Source organism: Marmota marmota, unplaced genomic scaffold, assembly GCF_001458135.2.
Source record: "Marmota marmota marmota unplaced genomic scaffold, marMar, whole genome shotgun sequence".
In the NCBI taxonomy this organism is placed as follows: Eukaryota; Metazoa; Chordata; class Mammalia; order Rodentia; family Sciuridae; genus Marmota; species Marmota marmota.
This window is the reverse complement of record NW_026000093.1, coordinates 20,654,332-20,671,204: the sequence shown is the minus strand read 5'-3', so window position 1 is coordinate 20,671,204 and position 16,873 is coordinate 20,654,332. Positions and strand designations below refer to the sequence as shown.

The 16,873-nt window shown below is 37.7% G+C and overlaps 1 protein-coding gene across 2 annotated transcripts in view; it reads left to right on the top strand.

The window, feature by feature from the left end:
* The window catches only part of Slco5a1 (solute carrier organic anion transporter family member 5A1), a 136,844-nt gene that overhangs the window by 97,156 nt on the left and 22,815 nt on the right, over positions 1-16,873 (top strand). For both annotated transcript variants that reach the window (XM_048783027.1, XM_048783026.1), the window contains one exon: positions 14,756-14,954. In XM_048783027.1, coding sequence (XP_048638984.1) covers positions 14,756-14,954 — 199 coding nt within the window. The remainder of the gene's footprint in view (positions 1-14,755; positions 14,955-16,873) is intronic.

The window sequence follows — 16,873 nt, the reverse complement described above, 5'->3', positions numbered from 1 at the left end:
TAATCTTTTTATCATAACATTCATTTTTTTTTTTGGTTTTTACTTTAAGATTGAAGACAATAATGTATAAGACACTTTGAAAGAAATTTTGAGTGTTAGGTGGTGAATTAGTCTGAAACACTTTCCTTCTTGAAATAAATAAAATTTGAAACTGTTACTCAAGTTCCTGTAAATAAAATAATTTTTCCTTTATTCCTTTTAGTAATAAAACCAAGCACCTATTCCTAGGAAAAACAGTGGCTTAAGTGATTGGGGAAAAAAAATCACACAAAGAAATTAACATTTATAATTTCAATGTGTGTCTGTGGGAGTGTTGGTCTCATAAATGTAGAAAATACAATGGATTTAGATTAGGAACCCTTTCCAGTGTAGGCCTCACTCTGGCATTAAGAAGCCACTGACTTGATTTAAGTCATTCATTTTCTCAGCCTCACTTTTATTTTGTCAGTTGAAGAGATGATCTGTGAGCTCCTGTGTTAATTTAGAACTTTGGTGGTTTGGGTTTTTTTTTTTTTTTTTGAGAATATCAGAGACTTAAACTAAGAAAGACTTAAACTAAAGAAACTGAAGGTATTTATTTCTTTGTTACATAAAATTCTGGACACAGGCACCTCAGGTATGGTGTAGGAACTGTCCCCAAATTGCTTCCAATAGTGGATTCTTATCCTTGTGGTCCAAAGTGGAGGTCCAGCTACTATATTTGGTTTCCAAGCAGCAGAATGGAAGGGAGTGAGGAAGGGGCATGGATGGACTGACTACCTTTGTTCATATTACTTTGGTCAGAACTTATCACAAGGCTACATCCAATTGCAAGGAGGCTGGGGAATGCAGTCTGTATAGCAGACAGCCTAAATCAAGCTATTACTCTAGAATAAGAGTTTGAACTAAATTTGGCTTGCTGCCTGTTTTTGTAAATAAAACTTTATTAGAACACAGTCATGCCCACTTGTTCACACATGTCCGTAACAACCTTTGCTTTGCAACAGCAGTGGCTAATAGGTTTAACAGATACTGCCTAGCCTACAAACTAGAAAATATGTATTATCTATCCCTTTATGAAAAAGTTTTCTGACACCTGTTCTAGAAGGTAGGAGAGAGTAGTCATTGGATGATAACTAGCAATATCTACCATAGCTCCTTCTAAATCCTATGATTCTATGAAAATGAACAAATAAGATAAATAATAATATGTAATAATTATTAACATGAAGCAATAATAAATAAGTTAAATCCTAAGCAAGTTTATATGACTTAGGAATAATTTTGCAAATGTTAATAAATACTAAAACATGAAGTTCTTGCTTGCTTTAGCTAGCTGAAACTTGAGTTGCACCTAGTAAGTGTCTTCTTTTTGTTCTGTTCATTCTCCTTTATATATTGGCACTTTTTAGTTCCATTCCAATGATCTAAGATGGCAGCTACTCATCTCTATCTCTGAGTATAAAAATACTTTATTTGGTAATACTTTGGATGGTCTTCATTGTGGTCAAATAATGAAAATGTGTGAAATAATGAAAATGTGAAAACAGTCAGGGTTACATTTGATCCTGCTAAAGCCTCCCCCAACCCAGTGTAATATCTGGGGTTATCACTGAACCAGTGACCATCACATCATGAGAAGTCATTAGTTAGAAGGTACATTATATTGATGGTTGCTACACTGTATTTTCTTCCTTTGCTGGTTCATATGTATCTTTGGGTTAACATTTAAAATATTCATTGCATTTATTTATTTCTTAAATATTCAAGTTATATTATTATCTTCCAAGAGAAGGTTTACCCGAAATATGTGATTTTATTATTCAAAATCAAGAATAGATAAGGTCTGAACAATAATGGAAGGGGACTATTAGGTGTTTTGCTGAGGGATTTAAAAATGAATCAGTTTATAAAGGCACACAGGAGCCATGTAATCTCTTTCCTTTCTAGTGCTTTCTACCCAATGGTTACTGTTTTGCAAAATTGATTAATCCATTAATTTTGAAACCTAGGTTCTCATAGACACTAGGGTTGACGCCCTTAGATGCTCAGACCATTAGATTACTAGAGTAAATTCGTATTCATAGAACAGTTTTATCACCATAAAATTTATGTTGTAGATTTTATTATCTGGTAGAATTATGCATGTCTCTTGAAACAAAACTACATCTTCAGGTTAAAAGTGCAGAATGTAGCATAATGGTTAAGATTTTCACCCCAACTGTCACTGCCTTGCCCAAAATTCTTCTTTTTTTTTTTTCCCCTGGTTTAGGCTATTTAATTCAGAGAGTAAGGAGGACTGAATAATTTTGAAGTTTATTGTAGTTATAAAATATTTTGTATTTTATTATTTCAGGCTCCAAGCAGACTTCCCTTGATGGATAGATGAGAACACTGTATAATTGGAGTGTAATTTAATCCCCATGATTACTGTACTCCCTTTCCTCCTTTAGGTTGTTGCTCAAATGACCCTTTGTTAGTGAGACTTTACCCAGGGTGCCCCACTTAAAAACACAACTTCTCTCCCAACTATTGTTTCTCTTTACTAAACATTTTTCTGCATAATATTTCTCACCTTCTAACATTTGGGATAATTTGCTTAGTTATCGGTCTGTAATTTGCCCACATTAGATTGTATATTCAAAATGGGCAAGGATTTTTGTTAGTTTGTTCACTGTGTTTATGGTTTAATACAGGTCCTGATACACAGTTGATGATCAATAAAACTTTTCTATTAAATTAAATATGCATCTTAGAATTCTTATTTTTATAATTTTTCTAGGGTTATCCTTAACATGTTTGTTAAAAACACGAAAATGAATTTTAATCCAGCTATGTTTAAATGGTTGAAGATTAAAGTACAAGATGATAAGGGACATCTATGAAAAACTCGTAGCTAATGTTACACTTAATGGTGAGAGACTAGAGGCTTTCTTCCACAATCAGGAATCGCCCAAGACAAGGAAATCTGGGCTAGCTACTTCTCTTCACCCTCTCATTAAAGACTCTTATGTAGTCTTATTTCTTCACCATCTTACTGAAAACTCTAATGAGGAAAATTACACAAGATATTGAAATTTAAAAAAAATTATGTTGGAAAGGAAGAAGTAAAACAATTTGAATTCACAGATTATGTGATCTTGTATGAAGAAAATCCTAAGGAATCCACTATTAAAAACTACTAAAACTAAATGAAAGCTTCATGAAATTAAGGAAATATTTCCATTGACACTAGTATCAAAAGAACTAAATACTTAGGAATAGTATTGAATAAAAGAAGGGTAAAACTTGTATTTTGAAATCTAAAAAATATTGAAAAATTAAAGATGTTTATTAGAGGAAATAAGATTACAGTTTGATAGGAGGAATAAATTAAGAGAGCTATTGTATAACATGGCGATTATAGTTAACAACAATGTATATTATTCTTGAAATTTGCTTAAAGAATAAATTTTAAGTGTTCTCACCACAAAAATAAGTATGTGTAACAATCCATGTTAATTACTTAATTTAGCCATTCTACAATATATACATACTTCAAAACAACATGTATACATGATAAATACATATAATTTTTGTCAATTAAACATAAATGTTAAAAAATTAAAGAAAATATAAGTACATGGAAAGACATCTCATGTTCATGGATTGGAAGATGTAATGTTATTAATATTTTAATACTCCTCAAATTGATCTACAGATTCAATATAATTCCCATCAAAATTTCATCAGACTTCTTTGTAGAAATTGGCGAACTGTTCCTAAAATTCATATGGAAATTAGGAAGCCCAGTATAGTACAAACAATCTTGACAAAGAACCAAGTCGGAGGACTTATAATCCCTGGTTTCAAAACTTACTAAACAGCAACAGTAGTCAAGACAGTATGATACTAGCTTAAAGCAGATATAAACATCCATGGAATAGAATTAAAAGTCTGGAAATAAGTTTATACATTGATGATCAACTAATTTTTGACAGAGATACTAAGACCATACAATAGGCAGTGACTAGCTTTTTCAACAGCAATGCTGGGACAACTAGATAGTCATATGCAAAGGATGAATTTAAATCCCTACCTCACACCATTTACAAAGATCAACTCAAAATGGACCAAAGTCTTTGATGTAAGATTATAATGTTAGAATTAAACATAAGCATATATCTTTGTGACTTTAGGTTTTTAGGGGGGAAAAAACCCAGATGAATTGGACTGGATTTCATTACAATTGAAAATTTTTGTATATCAAAGTACATCATCAATAAGGTAAAAAACAAAAACAAATAACAAACAAACAAAAACAACCACACATGGGAGAAAACATTTGCAAATTGTGTATCTTCTAGAGCAGTTTTATCCAAAACATATAAATGATTTTTACATATGAAAAATAAAATGAAAAAAAAAAGAAAAAGAAAATGACAGATCCATTTGTCAAAATGGGCAAACAATCTGAATAGGCATTTCTCCAAAGCAGATATACAAATGGCTGATAATAAGCACATGAAAATTTGCCTGATCTAATTAGCTATCAAGGAAAAGCCAATCGAAACCATAATGAGACAGTACTTCACACTCACTCAAATGGCTATAATCAAATATTTTCTGTTGCAGTAACAAGTGTTGGTGAAGATGAGGAGAAATTGGAATCCTTAGACACTGTTGGTGGGTTTTGTCAAGTGATGCAGCCACTTAGGAAAATTGTTTGACATTTCCTCAAACATATGATCTGAAAATTTCATTTCCAGGCATGTATCCAAGAGAAATGAAAACATATGCCCACACAAAACTAGTACATGAATGTTCATAGTAGCATTATTCAAAATAGCCCCAAATGGAAATAACAGTCCATCAAATGATGCATGCGTAAATAAAATGTCATGTATGAATACCAAGGAATATTATTTGACCATACCTAGAAATGAGTAATGACACATTTCAACATGGACAAACCCTTAAAATATTATGCTAAGTGACAGAAGAGACATACATGTTATATGACTCCATTTATATAAAACAAGCAAACTTAAAGCGACAGGGCTGGGACTGAGTAAGGCAGGGTTGGGAGGAAGTGTGTCATAGCTAGTAGGGTTTCTTTGTAGGGTGATGAAAATATTCTAAGGTTTTGGTGATGCTTATGTATCTCTGAATATACAATAAAACATTGAGCTGTGCATTTAAACTAGGCAAGTTATATAGGATATAAGTTATAGTCAGTGAAGCTTCAATTTGAAAGAAAAGAAAAACACAATGTGTTCAAATTAGTGATTTGACTCTACTATGAAATGACTGCTTTGGTTCCCCCCATTTGCCTGGCAGAATTAATATGGTTTCTAAAGAGCAAAATTCCTACCTGGCTTTTTTTGGGACAAGGGCACTGTAACAGGTATAGTTTAGGTGTGCAGGAGTTTGTCTCAAAAAAAATTTTTTTTTTCAGACAAATAGAGTTTTAAAAATCTGCTTGCTTCTCCCAGGGGAAGGATAGCTTTGTCAGGTTTTTGCAGGTCAGCTGTTAGTGTCCATAATGATGCTTAACCTTCTCCATGGGAAAGCTCTGAGAGCTACTGGGTTTGGACAACAGTGGACCGAGAAGTTGAAAACTGCTGACAGAAATTGGACCTGGGGCTGGGCATGGTGGCACATGCCTGCAATGCCAATAGCTCAGGAGGCTGAGGCAGGAGGATTGCAAGTTCAAAGCCAGCCTCGGCAAAAGCAAGGCACTAAGCAACTCAGAGAGACCCTATCTCTGAATTAAAAAAAAAAAAAATAGGGCCGGGATGTGGCTCAGTGGTTGAGTGCCCCTGAGTTCAATCCCCAGTACCCCTCCTCTACTTCCCCCATCCAAAAAAAACCCAAAATGTATCTGGCCGGAAGGGCCTCCAAAGAGGGTTTTGCATTTGGCTGGAGCCCACATCTGCAGGCTTGGCCTTTATAAATGGAAACTTCAGCATCGTAACTTGATGCTAGGGTCTTCATTTGAGACTTATTTCGATAACTGAAAAAGTAAGTAAGGTACTATTTTCCTCTAGTACCTCTAATAAGGTACTGGTTTCCTCTACAGAGGCCTTTCCTGCCTTCTGCCATCCCTCCCCGCCTGCAGTGATGGCTTAAAACTTTTCACCTTCAAGGGGGAAATTGAAACGGAAGTAAACACTGATTTTTTGCATTTCATCATTTCAAGTTGTTTTGCCCTCTGTGGTTTTATTGCCTGGATTCAGAAAATGCTTTTAGGCTGGTGAGCCATAAAAGATGAAATATTAATTTAATTTGATTTTAGAGTCCCTTTCATGACACAGCTTGGCATTGGAGTTTATGCATTATTTCAGCCACAGCTTGGCAGAAACCTGAAATGAAAAGCGTGGTTGTTTTCTCTGTTGAATGTTCTTTTCATTACCTTTCCTTCAGTGTTCCCAAAACTTTGAATTCCCAAGATTGGGGTTCTCATATTTCTCTGCTACTGCACAATGATTCCCTGAGTTGGCAAAGAGTTGAAGACGGTGTTATTACAGGTTAATGAGATCCACTGGGCCTAAGGGAAGGAAAATATGGGCTTTGTATGGATATCTTCATGCTGAAGACATCGAGACTAAGGTTTTTAGAAGAGTGTGATTCCTTCATTAGTAAAAAGCCTTTATTAGTAAGTCAAAGGAGACAGCGTTTGGAGCGGACCTGCTGGCCTCAGTGTCCCTGAAGCTCTAGAGGGGAAAACTCGAGACCGGTGGTCTCAGCCCTGTGTTAGCCTGGCTACTCTGCTGGCCTGCCTGCCTCATGAAAAGTTTTAAAATGAATCCATAAACTTCCTCCACTTCACTTACAGACATCTTTTCAGTACTGATAACCTTTGTGACATATATAGTTTAGCTCTGCATCCTCAGGCTGCTTTTCTTAATCCAAAATCCAATTTGGCTTGAAGTCATAGTATGAAATATCATGGGCTTAAAGAAATAGTTTGCTGTGTGTCTTAAAACAGCCCCAAATTCTTAAAAAAAATCAATTCTAATGATACACCCAGTTCATTGTTGTGAAGGGATTCCTAATTTTTCAAAACAGTAAGATTGGGATATGGGATATGTACAGTTGGGATTGTGCTTTTTTTTTTCTTCGCAGATTTATGTAGAGTTTGTGAGAATGTGTATTTACTGGGCTTTTTATTCTCAGACAATTTAAAATTTGTTAGCTTCAAGGTTTGGATTTTTCAAACATTCTCTTTAGTTGTTCCCCACTGACAGTATCTGATACTTGTTTTCATCAAGGAAATGTTTGCAAGAGTGGAAATTTAAAAAGTTAAAAGAATTTACCTGAGGCAAGAGGAGAATTTATTTTGAATCATAAGGTTAGAAGAATAGGATTTAGAAAAGTTAAGCATATTTGGGTTGACTTATGTGCTCTCCCAATTAGATATGATGTGGGGAGAACGTTATACTCCTTCCCATCTAAGACACCACTGATGGTAAGATGCCCCATAATTTTGAGTCACTGTGAAAGAAAAACGCTAATTAGATCCTGACAATAAGGCTAAGATATTCTTGTTGTAAGGCATTTTTTGATTTCAGAATATTAAAATCCATAAAATACTGAGGATTAAATGAATGACTACACTAAAAGTAGATTACCATAATACCTGGCCAATAGTCCACATCTCCACCCCTCCCTCATGTGTGTGTGTTTTTGTGTGTGTGTGCATGCACGCATATGCACACGTGTGTGAAGGGAGAGGGAAAATGAATGAGTAAATAAATGATTTGTATTCCATTCTTTTTCAGACACTCATCCTGTTTTCTCTCCTCTTCCCTGTGCTAGCTCTTCCCCAAAGGTAGCAACAGAATCTGGACATCATTAATGGTTTACAGTGATATTCTTTATTAAACTAAAAGTAAATGCAACAAAATGATATTCCTTATTTACGTACAGTCACGTTTGCAAGCCATTTATTTTCAATTTAACTAAAGAAAATTTTGGGGTGTGCAAAACCAGACAAGAACAGTGAATCTGGATCCAAGAGCATAGGGTGGTGAGAATTCTTAGAACCCATCTGTGTTCACTTAGTTCATCATGGTGGGACATTCTGCACCACTGTGACTTCCCAATAGAAAAGAGATATGTGAGACTGACATCACTTGATCTGTTACCTTTGGTGGCTTGCCACCATAAGCTTTTGCTAGTGTTCAATTCAGAATTTTGGTTAAAGAGAGGTTTTCCAGGCATCAGTCTAGATATTTACTACCTGTCAGTTTTAAAATGATTTTAGCAAGTTTTATTAGACCCAAATTAGATATATCAGATTTTATATTTGTAAAAAGGGATGTAGCCTAGGGAAAAGAATAATTGAAAATGGAAATGAATGAAAAAATCACTCAAAGATTTTATATGATAAATTCTACATAATGAAATTTGTTTATTCATTCATATATTCAAATCAAGCCTGGTAAGTACTAGACAACGAGGCAGATAAGGAGGATATAAACCCTCTGGTGTTCAAGAGCCTGGTAGAAAGATGGAAAAGTAAACACAATAGATGGTGGCAGGTATGATGACAGGCACTAGCTCTGTGTACCATAAATGCAAACTGTTGTCCTTAACAACTCAACAACAGCACAACTGAAGTTCCCCAAACCTATAACATTCTTGATAATGATTGGGCTGCCTATTTTTTGTCCTCTCCTTCAGTGCAAGGACTTCTGGTGCTCCCAGTCATATGTTAAGTTTAGGTATGTTTTATGTGTCTACTTATAATACAGGTGATGTCTATATATTGAGAAAAACTGGAGTAAAGAGGAAAAGTTCATCCAGTAGCATAATATTTAGATAAATTCTAAATAATTCAAAATTAAATAACTATCACTTTCCATGAAGACACTTCAGTTCCATGCAAACAAGGGCAAGTAATATTGTGACCCAGAACAAAAGTTTCAAAATCTAATGTTATGGGATAACAGTGCTTGACATTAGGAGAAGGAACAATTATTATGCCAATTTCCTTGGATAAATGAGAAGATAAAAGGGTCACAGGGTATTCCAACTGAAAAGTATCAGGGTATTCCCAGACCTTTCATGAACAAAGAAGAATCTTCTGCTTTGCCAACACTTAATGTTGTGGTGAGTTCTTTAGATTCAGAGATATGCACATGTAGAAAAATATATAACTATTTTGTGTTTAGGCACATATAGTAGTTAAATATAAAAGTTTTATATATTAAGGAACATACAGAAGTTTATATTGGGTCACTAAAAGATTGCTTAAATTCAATCCCATAGATTAAATAAAAATTTTATTAGCTTTTAAATAACATGTACAAGCTAGCCTAATTATAATTCCATTATGTGTGCAAAAGTTAAACTTGTTAATTTTAGATGATAGCAATTTATAAATGGTGGTGGCGATGATTGCCAGTGTTCATTGGATATAAATTGTGGGTCAGATCTTATGTCTTAATTTACCTAATCCCAACAATCCTTTGAGGGTGGTACTATTGTTACCAACATTTTACAAAATAGAAAATATGAATCCTGGAAATGTTCAGTAACTTGCCCAAAGACATGAAGATTGTAGGTGGCTGAGCCAAGTTTTGAACTCTGGGAGTCTGGCTACAGAACCTACATCTGGAGTTGCATTGACAGAGGTCTTCTGCCATCTGTCCCTCAGGCCATGAGTCCCTCGTCTTGGTGCAGCATTCCCATCTTTTCAACTCTATCAGCCTCAAAGTCTCCCCTCAAACCTCCTAGACCAATTAATGTGATTTCCCCATTCACCTGTCCCCGCCCTCGCCTTGTCCTGGCCACTAGGGGGCGCGCGGAGAAGGAACTCAGGGGGCCACAGGGTGGTCCTCCTGAGACTGGGAAAAGGGCGGGCGTGGTAGGCTCAGAGGAGCAGAGGCTGGGGACGCGTGCGTGAATTTGGGGTCTGGGGACCAAGGGGAGGGAAGGCGGGAACCAGCCAAGGAAGTGAAACTAAACTCAGACTGGGTTAGAGGCAGGACAGTAACTTCTGATGAGAGTGCTCTCTTTTGTATGGTCCCCATCCTCACAAAGGGAGTGAGACCATAGGGGAACCCTAGTTCCCTGCAGGAGCTAATCCCAAACTCCAGCTGGTTTACCCAGAGCTGGCTTTGAGAGAGCGCAGTGAGGCTCTCCTGCCCTAACCCTGTTCCCACTGTTCCCCAGCGCCAAACCTTGCCTGTTTATCTCAGGATGACTAAAATTCCCCAAACCAAACATTTGAGCGTCTTTCTGAGAGTTATACAGATTAACAGACTTGGGGCTGAGGACATAGCTCAGTTGGTAGAGTGCTTGCTTTGCATGCACAAGGCCCTGGGTTCAATCCTAAAAAAACAAAACAAAAAAAAAAAGAAGAAGAAGATTAACAGGCTTCCTGTTTCAACAGAGTGGTGAGATTTAGAAGACCGTGGGATATAAGGAGAAAATGTTAGTGGGTCTTCATCCCATTTGATGCACCCTAATATTTACTGCTGACAAATTTTCTTTTCTTAAGACTGAACACTAAGATGCATAGTCAAATTATCCTGTTTTAAAATTATGACTCAGTTCTGAACAGGAGGACTTTTGTTTTTGTTATCCTGAGCTTTGCATGGAAACTGGCACTCCATAAATTGTTCAATGGAAATAGAACTTTTGTCAATGGACCATTTTCACTCTGAGGGTAAAATTCTGCCTCTCTAATCACATTCATAGCCCTTGTGCTTTTCCTTAATGAGGAGGATGCTTTATTAATCAGCATCTCTCATCATGAAGCTCCTAATTTACCTGTAAGATTTCAGGGACCTCTTGGCTCTAAGTGGCTGTTGTGGTAATGTGGATCTGGCGTGCTGGGCTGGGAACACAAGAAGTCAATTTTTAGTCTCTTTCACCCCTTTCTCTTCCTCTCTGTCTGCACTATTAGGCAAGTTACTGCTCTGAACCTTCAATTTCCTCATCCATAAAAGGGCCATTAGCTATTTTATGGGACTCTGATGAAGATGACAAAATGGTTGCCAGGCAAAACCATGATTTCAGATTAATCTAACCATCCTCTTCTGCTCTTTATGGGGACTGTTGACATGCTAGGACAAGCCACCAGCCATGCCCATCCACTCAGCTGCAGATTTCTGGTATCGGATGTATCAGGTCTCTCCATGTGCCAAGACCATTACAAGTTCCTATTGAGTGCTACTAGAGTTATGCCAACTCTTGGTCACATGGAAAGTTCTCAGTATCTCTTCTAAGAGTTGGTTTTGTTTCCAATTGTACACAACACCCAAAATGAAGCTATAAAATATGAATATATATCATGTCATCATTGTTTTTCCTAAGGAAACAAACTATGCCAGAATGTAAGCAGTTAAATATGAAAGCATTCAATTATGTTCTTTCATACTTTTCTATGTTTTTCAAATATTTTATTGCAACACATATTACATTGTTTCCAAAGTAATGGAAACATAACCAAAAGGGAGAGTTAACATTCGTGCAGCTGCCGCCCCCTTGCAGACTTGTCCCCTGTTCTGGTCTAGGTGAAGCCTTCTCTGGGGCTAAACAGATGATCCGTGTTGACTTTTCAAGGATCTTGCATTGTCATTAGCTATCTTTCTCCTCTGCATTCAACCTCTCACTCTGTTTTAGTGTATTTTCCTCAGTATGTAAACATACACAAGTCCCCTCTGCATCTTAGCAAACAGACGACTCCCTCCCTGAACCTCAGGTTTACTTTGGCTTCACTCTTACTGTAGACTTCTACCCCTCCTTCCTTTAATAGCCAGAGTTCTAGAAAGATCAATCAAGTCCCAGTCTCCACAGTCTTAAGACTGACTTCTCAAGCCATTGCAGTCTGGCTTCTTCTTTTATGACACCCTTAAAATCGCTCTTGTCAAGGTTTCCAGGCGCACGATGATTTCATTTCAGTCTTCCTTACAGGATTTCTGAGGCATTTGACACCACTTTCCATTCTCTCCTCGAAACTCTCTCTCTCTCTTTAGTTTTCTATGGCACAGTTGCTCTGACTGTTCCTACAGTTTATATTGTGTACCATATGCTATGTGCTGTATCTACCCACAGGGAGTGCATGCCATCTTGGTTCTCACACGAAAGGTGCACAGCTCCTTAGTAAAGATGTCTGGCTTAGAAAGTTTAGGAAGCTAATCTGTGATGACATGGCTACAAATCCCAAGTTTTATCCTCCCTGTGACATTTCTCTTTTCTGGATTTTCTTTTGCTTCTGTGGCTGCTTCTTTTCAGCTTTCTTTGGGTTTGGCCTCTTTTCCTTTCTCACTCTGTGCCATCTTGTAACATCCAAGCTCTGCCATGAATTCAACTACAGGTTACACCCCCAGCCTGGCTCTTCCTGGAGCTTACAGCCCCCAGGTAGGACAGTGTGAGGCATTTCTCTCTGGTAGTTCCACGGGCCTTCAACTCAGCGTGTGCACCGTGGAGACCATGGAATAGCCCCCCACACCTTACCCTCCTAATTCTGGATCCCCCTGCCTGAGTGTCCTGCACTAGTCCTCCTATTCCTTCTCCCCCAGCCTCATTATCTAGTTTATTGTGCTACCAGGGCAGAGCCTTACTGTGGCTCACAGGACCTTTGCAGTTACCCTCCGGACCACTTCTCTGACTCATGTTTTCACCCCAGCTAAGCTCCCTCATATCTCTCTTAGAGGAGTCTTCACAACGTACCACTCCCATCCTGTCTGACCCAGCTCAGGATTCTCCAGTGACCTGTCCAGACATACAGTCTGAGCATCTTTCCCTTGTCTCTCATGGTCTCACTCTTCCTAACCTCTTATCCCCATGTCCTGCCACCTCTCAACAACTTGCCTTCCACCCTCCCAATATTTTGGACTTCTCCGAGTTCTCAATTCCGTTATCTCCTGCCTCTATGCTTGTATTTCCTTTGTATAGGAGGTTCTCTCTGTGCTGGGCCATTGGGCAGATTCTGTCTCATCTGTTGTGTCAGCTTACGTACTGCCTCTGTGAGAAGGCCTTGCTGACTTCTCCCAGGGAAGAAAAAAGTGCCTCTTCTCCTGTATTCTCCGTGCCCTTGGTAGAACAATCGCATTACATTCTCATTATCTATCACCTATGTGTAACCTCTTTTAGATTGTAAAATTATTTCTATAATTTTATTATATTATTTTTTACTGTGAAATATAACACACTCAGAAATGCATATAGAGATAAGGAATAAATATAAAGGAAACACTTGTTTCGTCTTTTTGGTTTGCTGCAATAAGATTACCAAAGACAGGATGGTTTATAAACAAGGGGAATTTATTTCTCAGTTCTAGAGACTGGAAGACCAAGATCAAGACATGAGCAGGTTTGGTATCTGGTGAGGACTTTCTTTCTCTTAGATGGTTCCTTATCATGTATTCACATGGCAAGAGAGATGAGGAACTCTCAGGGTTTGTTTGTGTTTTGTTTTGTTTTTGGTACCAGGAATTGAACTGAGGGGCACTTAGCCACTGAACCACATCCCCAGTCCATTTTTATATTTAATTAGAGACAGGGTCTCGCTAAATTGCTGAGGCTGGCTTTGAACTCAGGATCCTCTTGCCTCAGCCTCCCCAACTGCGGGGATTACGGGTGAGTGCCATTGAGCCTGGCTTTTGGGTATCTTATTAGAATACTTATCCCATTCATTTGGCCTCCACCTTGACGATCTAATCACACCCAAATTCCACATGCACCCCACCTCCTAATGTCATCATGTCAGGGGTTAGGATGTCAACATATGAATTTTTTGGGGGACATTCAGGCCATAGCAGTAGCTATTACCCAGATTATGGAATGGCATGTTTTCAACACCAGAGGAACCCCTTCTTTCCTATCACTGATTCCCCTACTATCTTGGCTCTTATGACAATTACCTTCTAGGTTTTTTTTTTTTCCAGTTGTATTACCTGTGTATGTACCTATATTCCTAGTACTTTTTGCAAGTGTAAACATGTCATGTATAGTATTCTGTTGTAGTTTCTTTCTTTCATTGGACATTGTCTTGGTAGAATTCAGCCACATATTATATGTGTCTACATTTCTTCCTTTTAATTGCTGTATAGTATATTCCTTTTAATTGCAGTATATGAATGTATATTCATATACTGCATTATATGACTATATTACATATAATGTATCTGTTAATGGACACTTGGTTTATTGCCAGTTTTGGGCTCTTAGAGTGTTTCAAATATCTTGTAATCTCTTTTGTTGCCTGGGTGCATGAATTTCTTCAAAATATGGATCCAGAAATGGAATTGCCTGTTACTGGGGTATATATTTTCAACTCTATAATGCCAATTTATGCTTCAAAGTGGTGTCAGTATTGACATCCCACCAAGGTGGAGAGTTCCCAGCCCTCTCTATCTTTGCCAACATGTGGTATTGTGACTTAAATTTTTACCATTGGTGCATAGTGGTGTTTCACTGTGGTTTTAATCTGTATTTCCCTCTTAGCAATGAGGTGGGTGCCTTTCATGTGCTCACTGGTCATCTGTATTTTCTCTTTGGTGAAGGTTCGATTCAAGTTTTGCCTATTTTTCTAAGGGGTTGTTTATCTTATTGCTTTGTTAACGTTCTTTATAACATCAGGATGTGAATCCTTTGTTGATCATTAGGTGTTGAAAGTGATATTATACTGTAGAATCACACACCCTTTTATTTACTGATGACAACAATTTAAAAATTCTTTACTCTAGTACTAATGAGCAAACAGAAACAGAATAATTGGAAAAGACAAACAATCATGTATATTAGTTCAAATTAACCCTCCCCTTCTCTTTTTTTCCAGGTGTTATTATTGTCCCCAGTGCTGGTGTTGGTATTGTCCTCGGAGGCTACATTATAAAAAAATTGAAACTTGGTGCAAGAGAATCTGCAAAATTAGCTATGATCTGCAGCGGTGTGTCTTTACTGTGTTTTTCAACCCTATTTATTGTTGGATGTGAAAGCATCAATCTAGGGGGCATCAACATCCCTTATACAACAGGGTAAGTACCTCTGAAGAGCCGTCCCCTGTCATCATGACCAAAGTGGGAGCCCATAGGCATGGTGGTGCATGCCTGTAATCCCAGTGGCTCAGGAGGCTGAGGCAGGAGCACTTAACATTATCTGAAATGATCTTGTTTAATTATTTTCTTTGTTCTTGTCTCTGGCTCTAAAATATGAGCTCTTTGAGACCAGTTACTATATCTGTCTGCATAATGGTTGCCTCCCTGCCATCTAAAACAATGAGTGGCATTTGTTGCATGGATGTGTGGGTGAATGGGTGGATGGATGGATTGATGATGGATGTCTCCATTGGACTTGATTCATTCATTGTACGTAGTCCTTTCTAAGCCCTTTAAATATAATACATATGTCTGTTTTCTTTTTACCTTGGGGAAATTTTCTTATACTATAGTTTTTCTCATTCTTGCCTCTTCATTTTACTTGTGTTCTGCAGGATTCCTGTTAATCAGATGTTGCAACTTATGGACTGGTTGCCTGTGTTTTGAACTTATTCTCTCGTATTTCATATGCTGTTGTCTTCTGCTATGGGTGTTTTTTCCAAACTTTGTTTTCTTCTCTCTCTCTCACACACACACATATATATTTTTTTACTTTGAGGAAAATCTTTTTCTTTGTTGAATTCTGAGTGTCCCTTTTTCATAGCATCCTGAAGTTGTCTTAAGACAGTCTTACCTTCTCAGGTCCCTCTGGGCATATAATTAGAATTTTTCAACTTTGTTTCTGTTCCTTACATTTTATCATTTTGTTTTGAGGGACAATTTTTCTGTTTGTTTTTTTCTGGACTTTGCAGTTTGACAGCACTCAGTCTAGCATCTCTTGCTCTTCTCCTCCTCCATTCCAAATACAAGAATGAGAGGGTGCAATGGGGGGTCAACGTCTAGTGTAGAGGCTTAGCTTTTTGAATGTCTTGCAGTTCTTGAAAGAAGAGCTTTCTGATGAATCTCTGGTTCCTGAATTGGATCTTGGGGTGGGCGTATGGATGCCAATGGCAGGGCCCACTGATATGGGGTCTCTCCCTCAGATGCCTGAAGAGTTCCTCTGGGTTCCTTTCCACATCTCACGTTTGCCTGCTGTTGCTTCTGCTGCCTTTGAGCTCAAAACCTTGTGGAGGTTCCTTTGGTTAGGTTTGCTCCTCCCCCTCTAAAGTGGCACCTGCCCTTTGCACATAAACCCTTGCGGGATCTGCTCCCTGTTTTCATGAGGTCTGGTGTCTGTCTTTTCAATTCCTTTTAATCTTACTCTACTTTTAAGTTTGTTCTCAGAAGAGATGGAATTCAGGCTTAGTATCTTACCTGCTTTGAAACTACAGGTCCCCTCAAGACTTCTAAAGCCCTTGTTTAACACCACGTATATCCTGCCAATCCTGAATCAACCACTTCTGGACTCTCCCAGGTCCACTGGGAAAAAATTATATAATTGTGCTGATTGGCTCCATTACAGATTTATGAGTTCCAATCTTAGCAGGCCCTCCTCTGTGCTGAGCCATCCATTTGCTTAGCCCCTGTCAACTCCCTGCCCCAAGCTCACAATGATGATCCTTTTTCTTTCTTTTTTTAAAATCCCTTCCTCAAGTCCTTCATTTTGGCCTAGTTTTATTTTTCTTAGTGGCCAACCAATTCCACATTAGTGAGAAAACAGAGTTCCCAAGAATGAACTCTGAACTTCCCTGAAACTCTTTTTTCTAAGACAGTATTATTTTTGAATGATGACTCTATCATTTTTTAGCCAAAAAAGTTACCTTAAAATTGATGTATTCTGTTTCCTCCTATGAGAATTGGTAATCATGTCTATGTCTCCCAGCATAATTAAAATAAAATACATATGAGTGAAAAAATTAAAATAATGCAGAAGATTAAAAAATGAGAAGCCAGTGTCTCCTTCCCTTATCTTCAACATC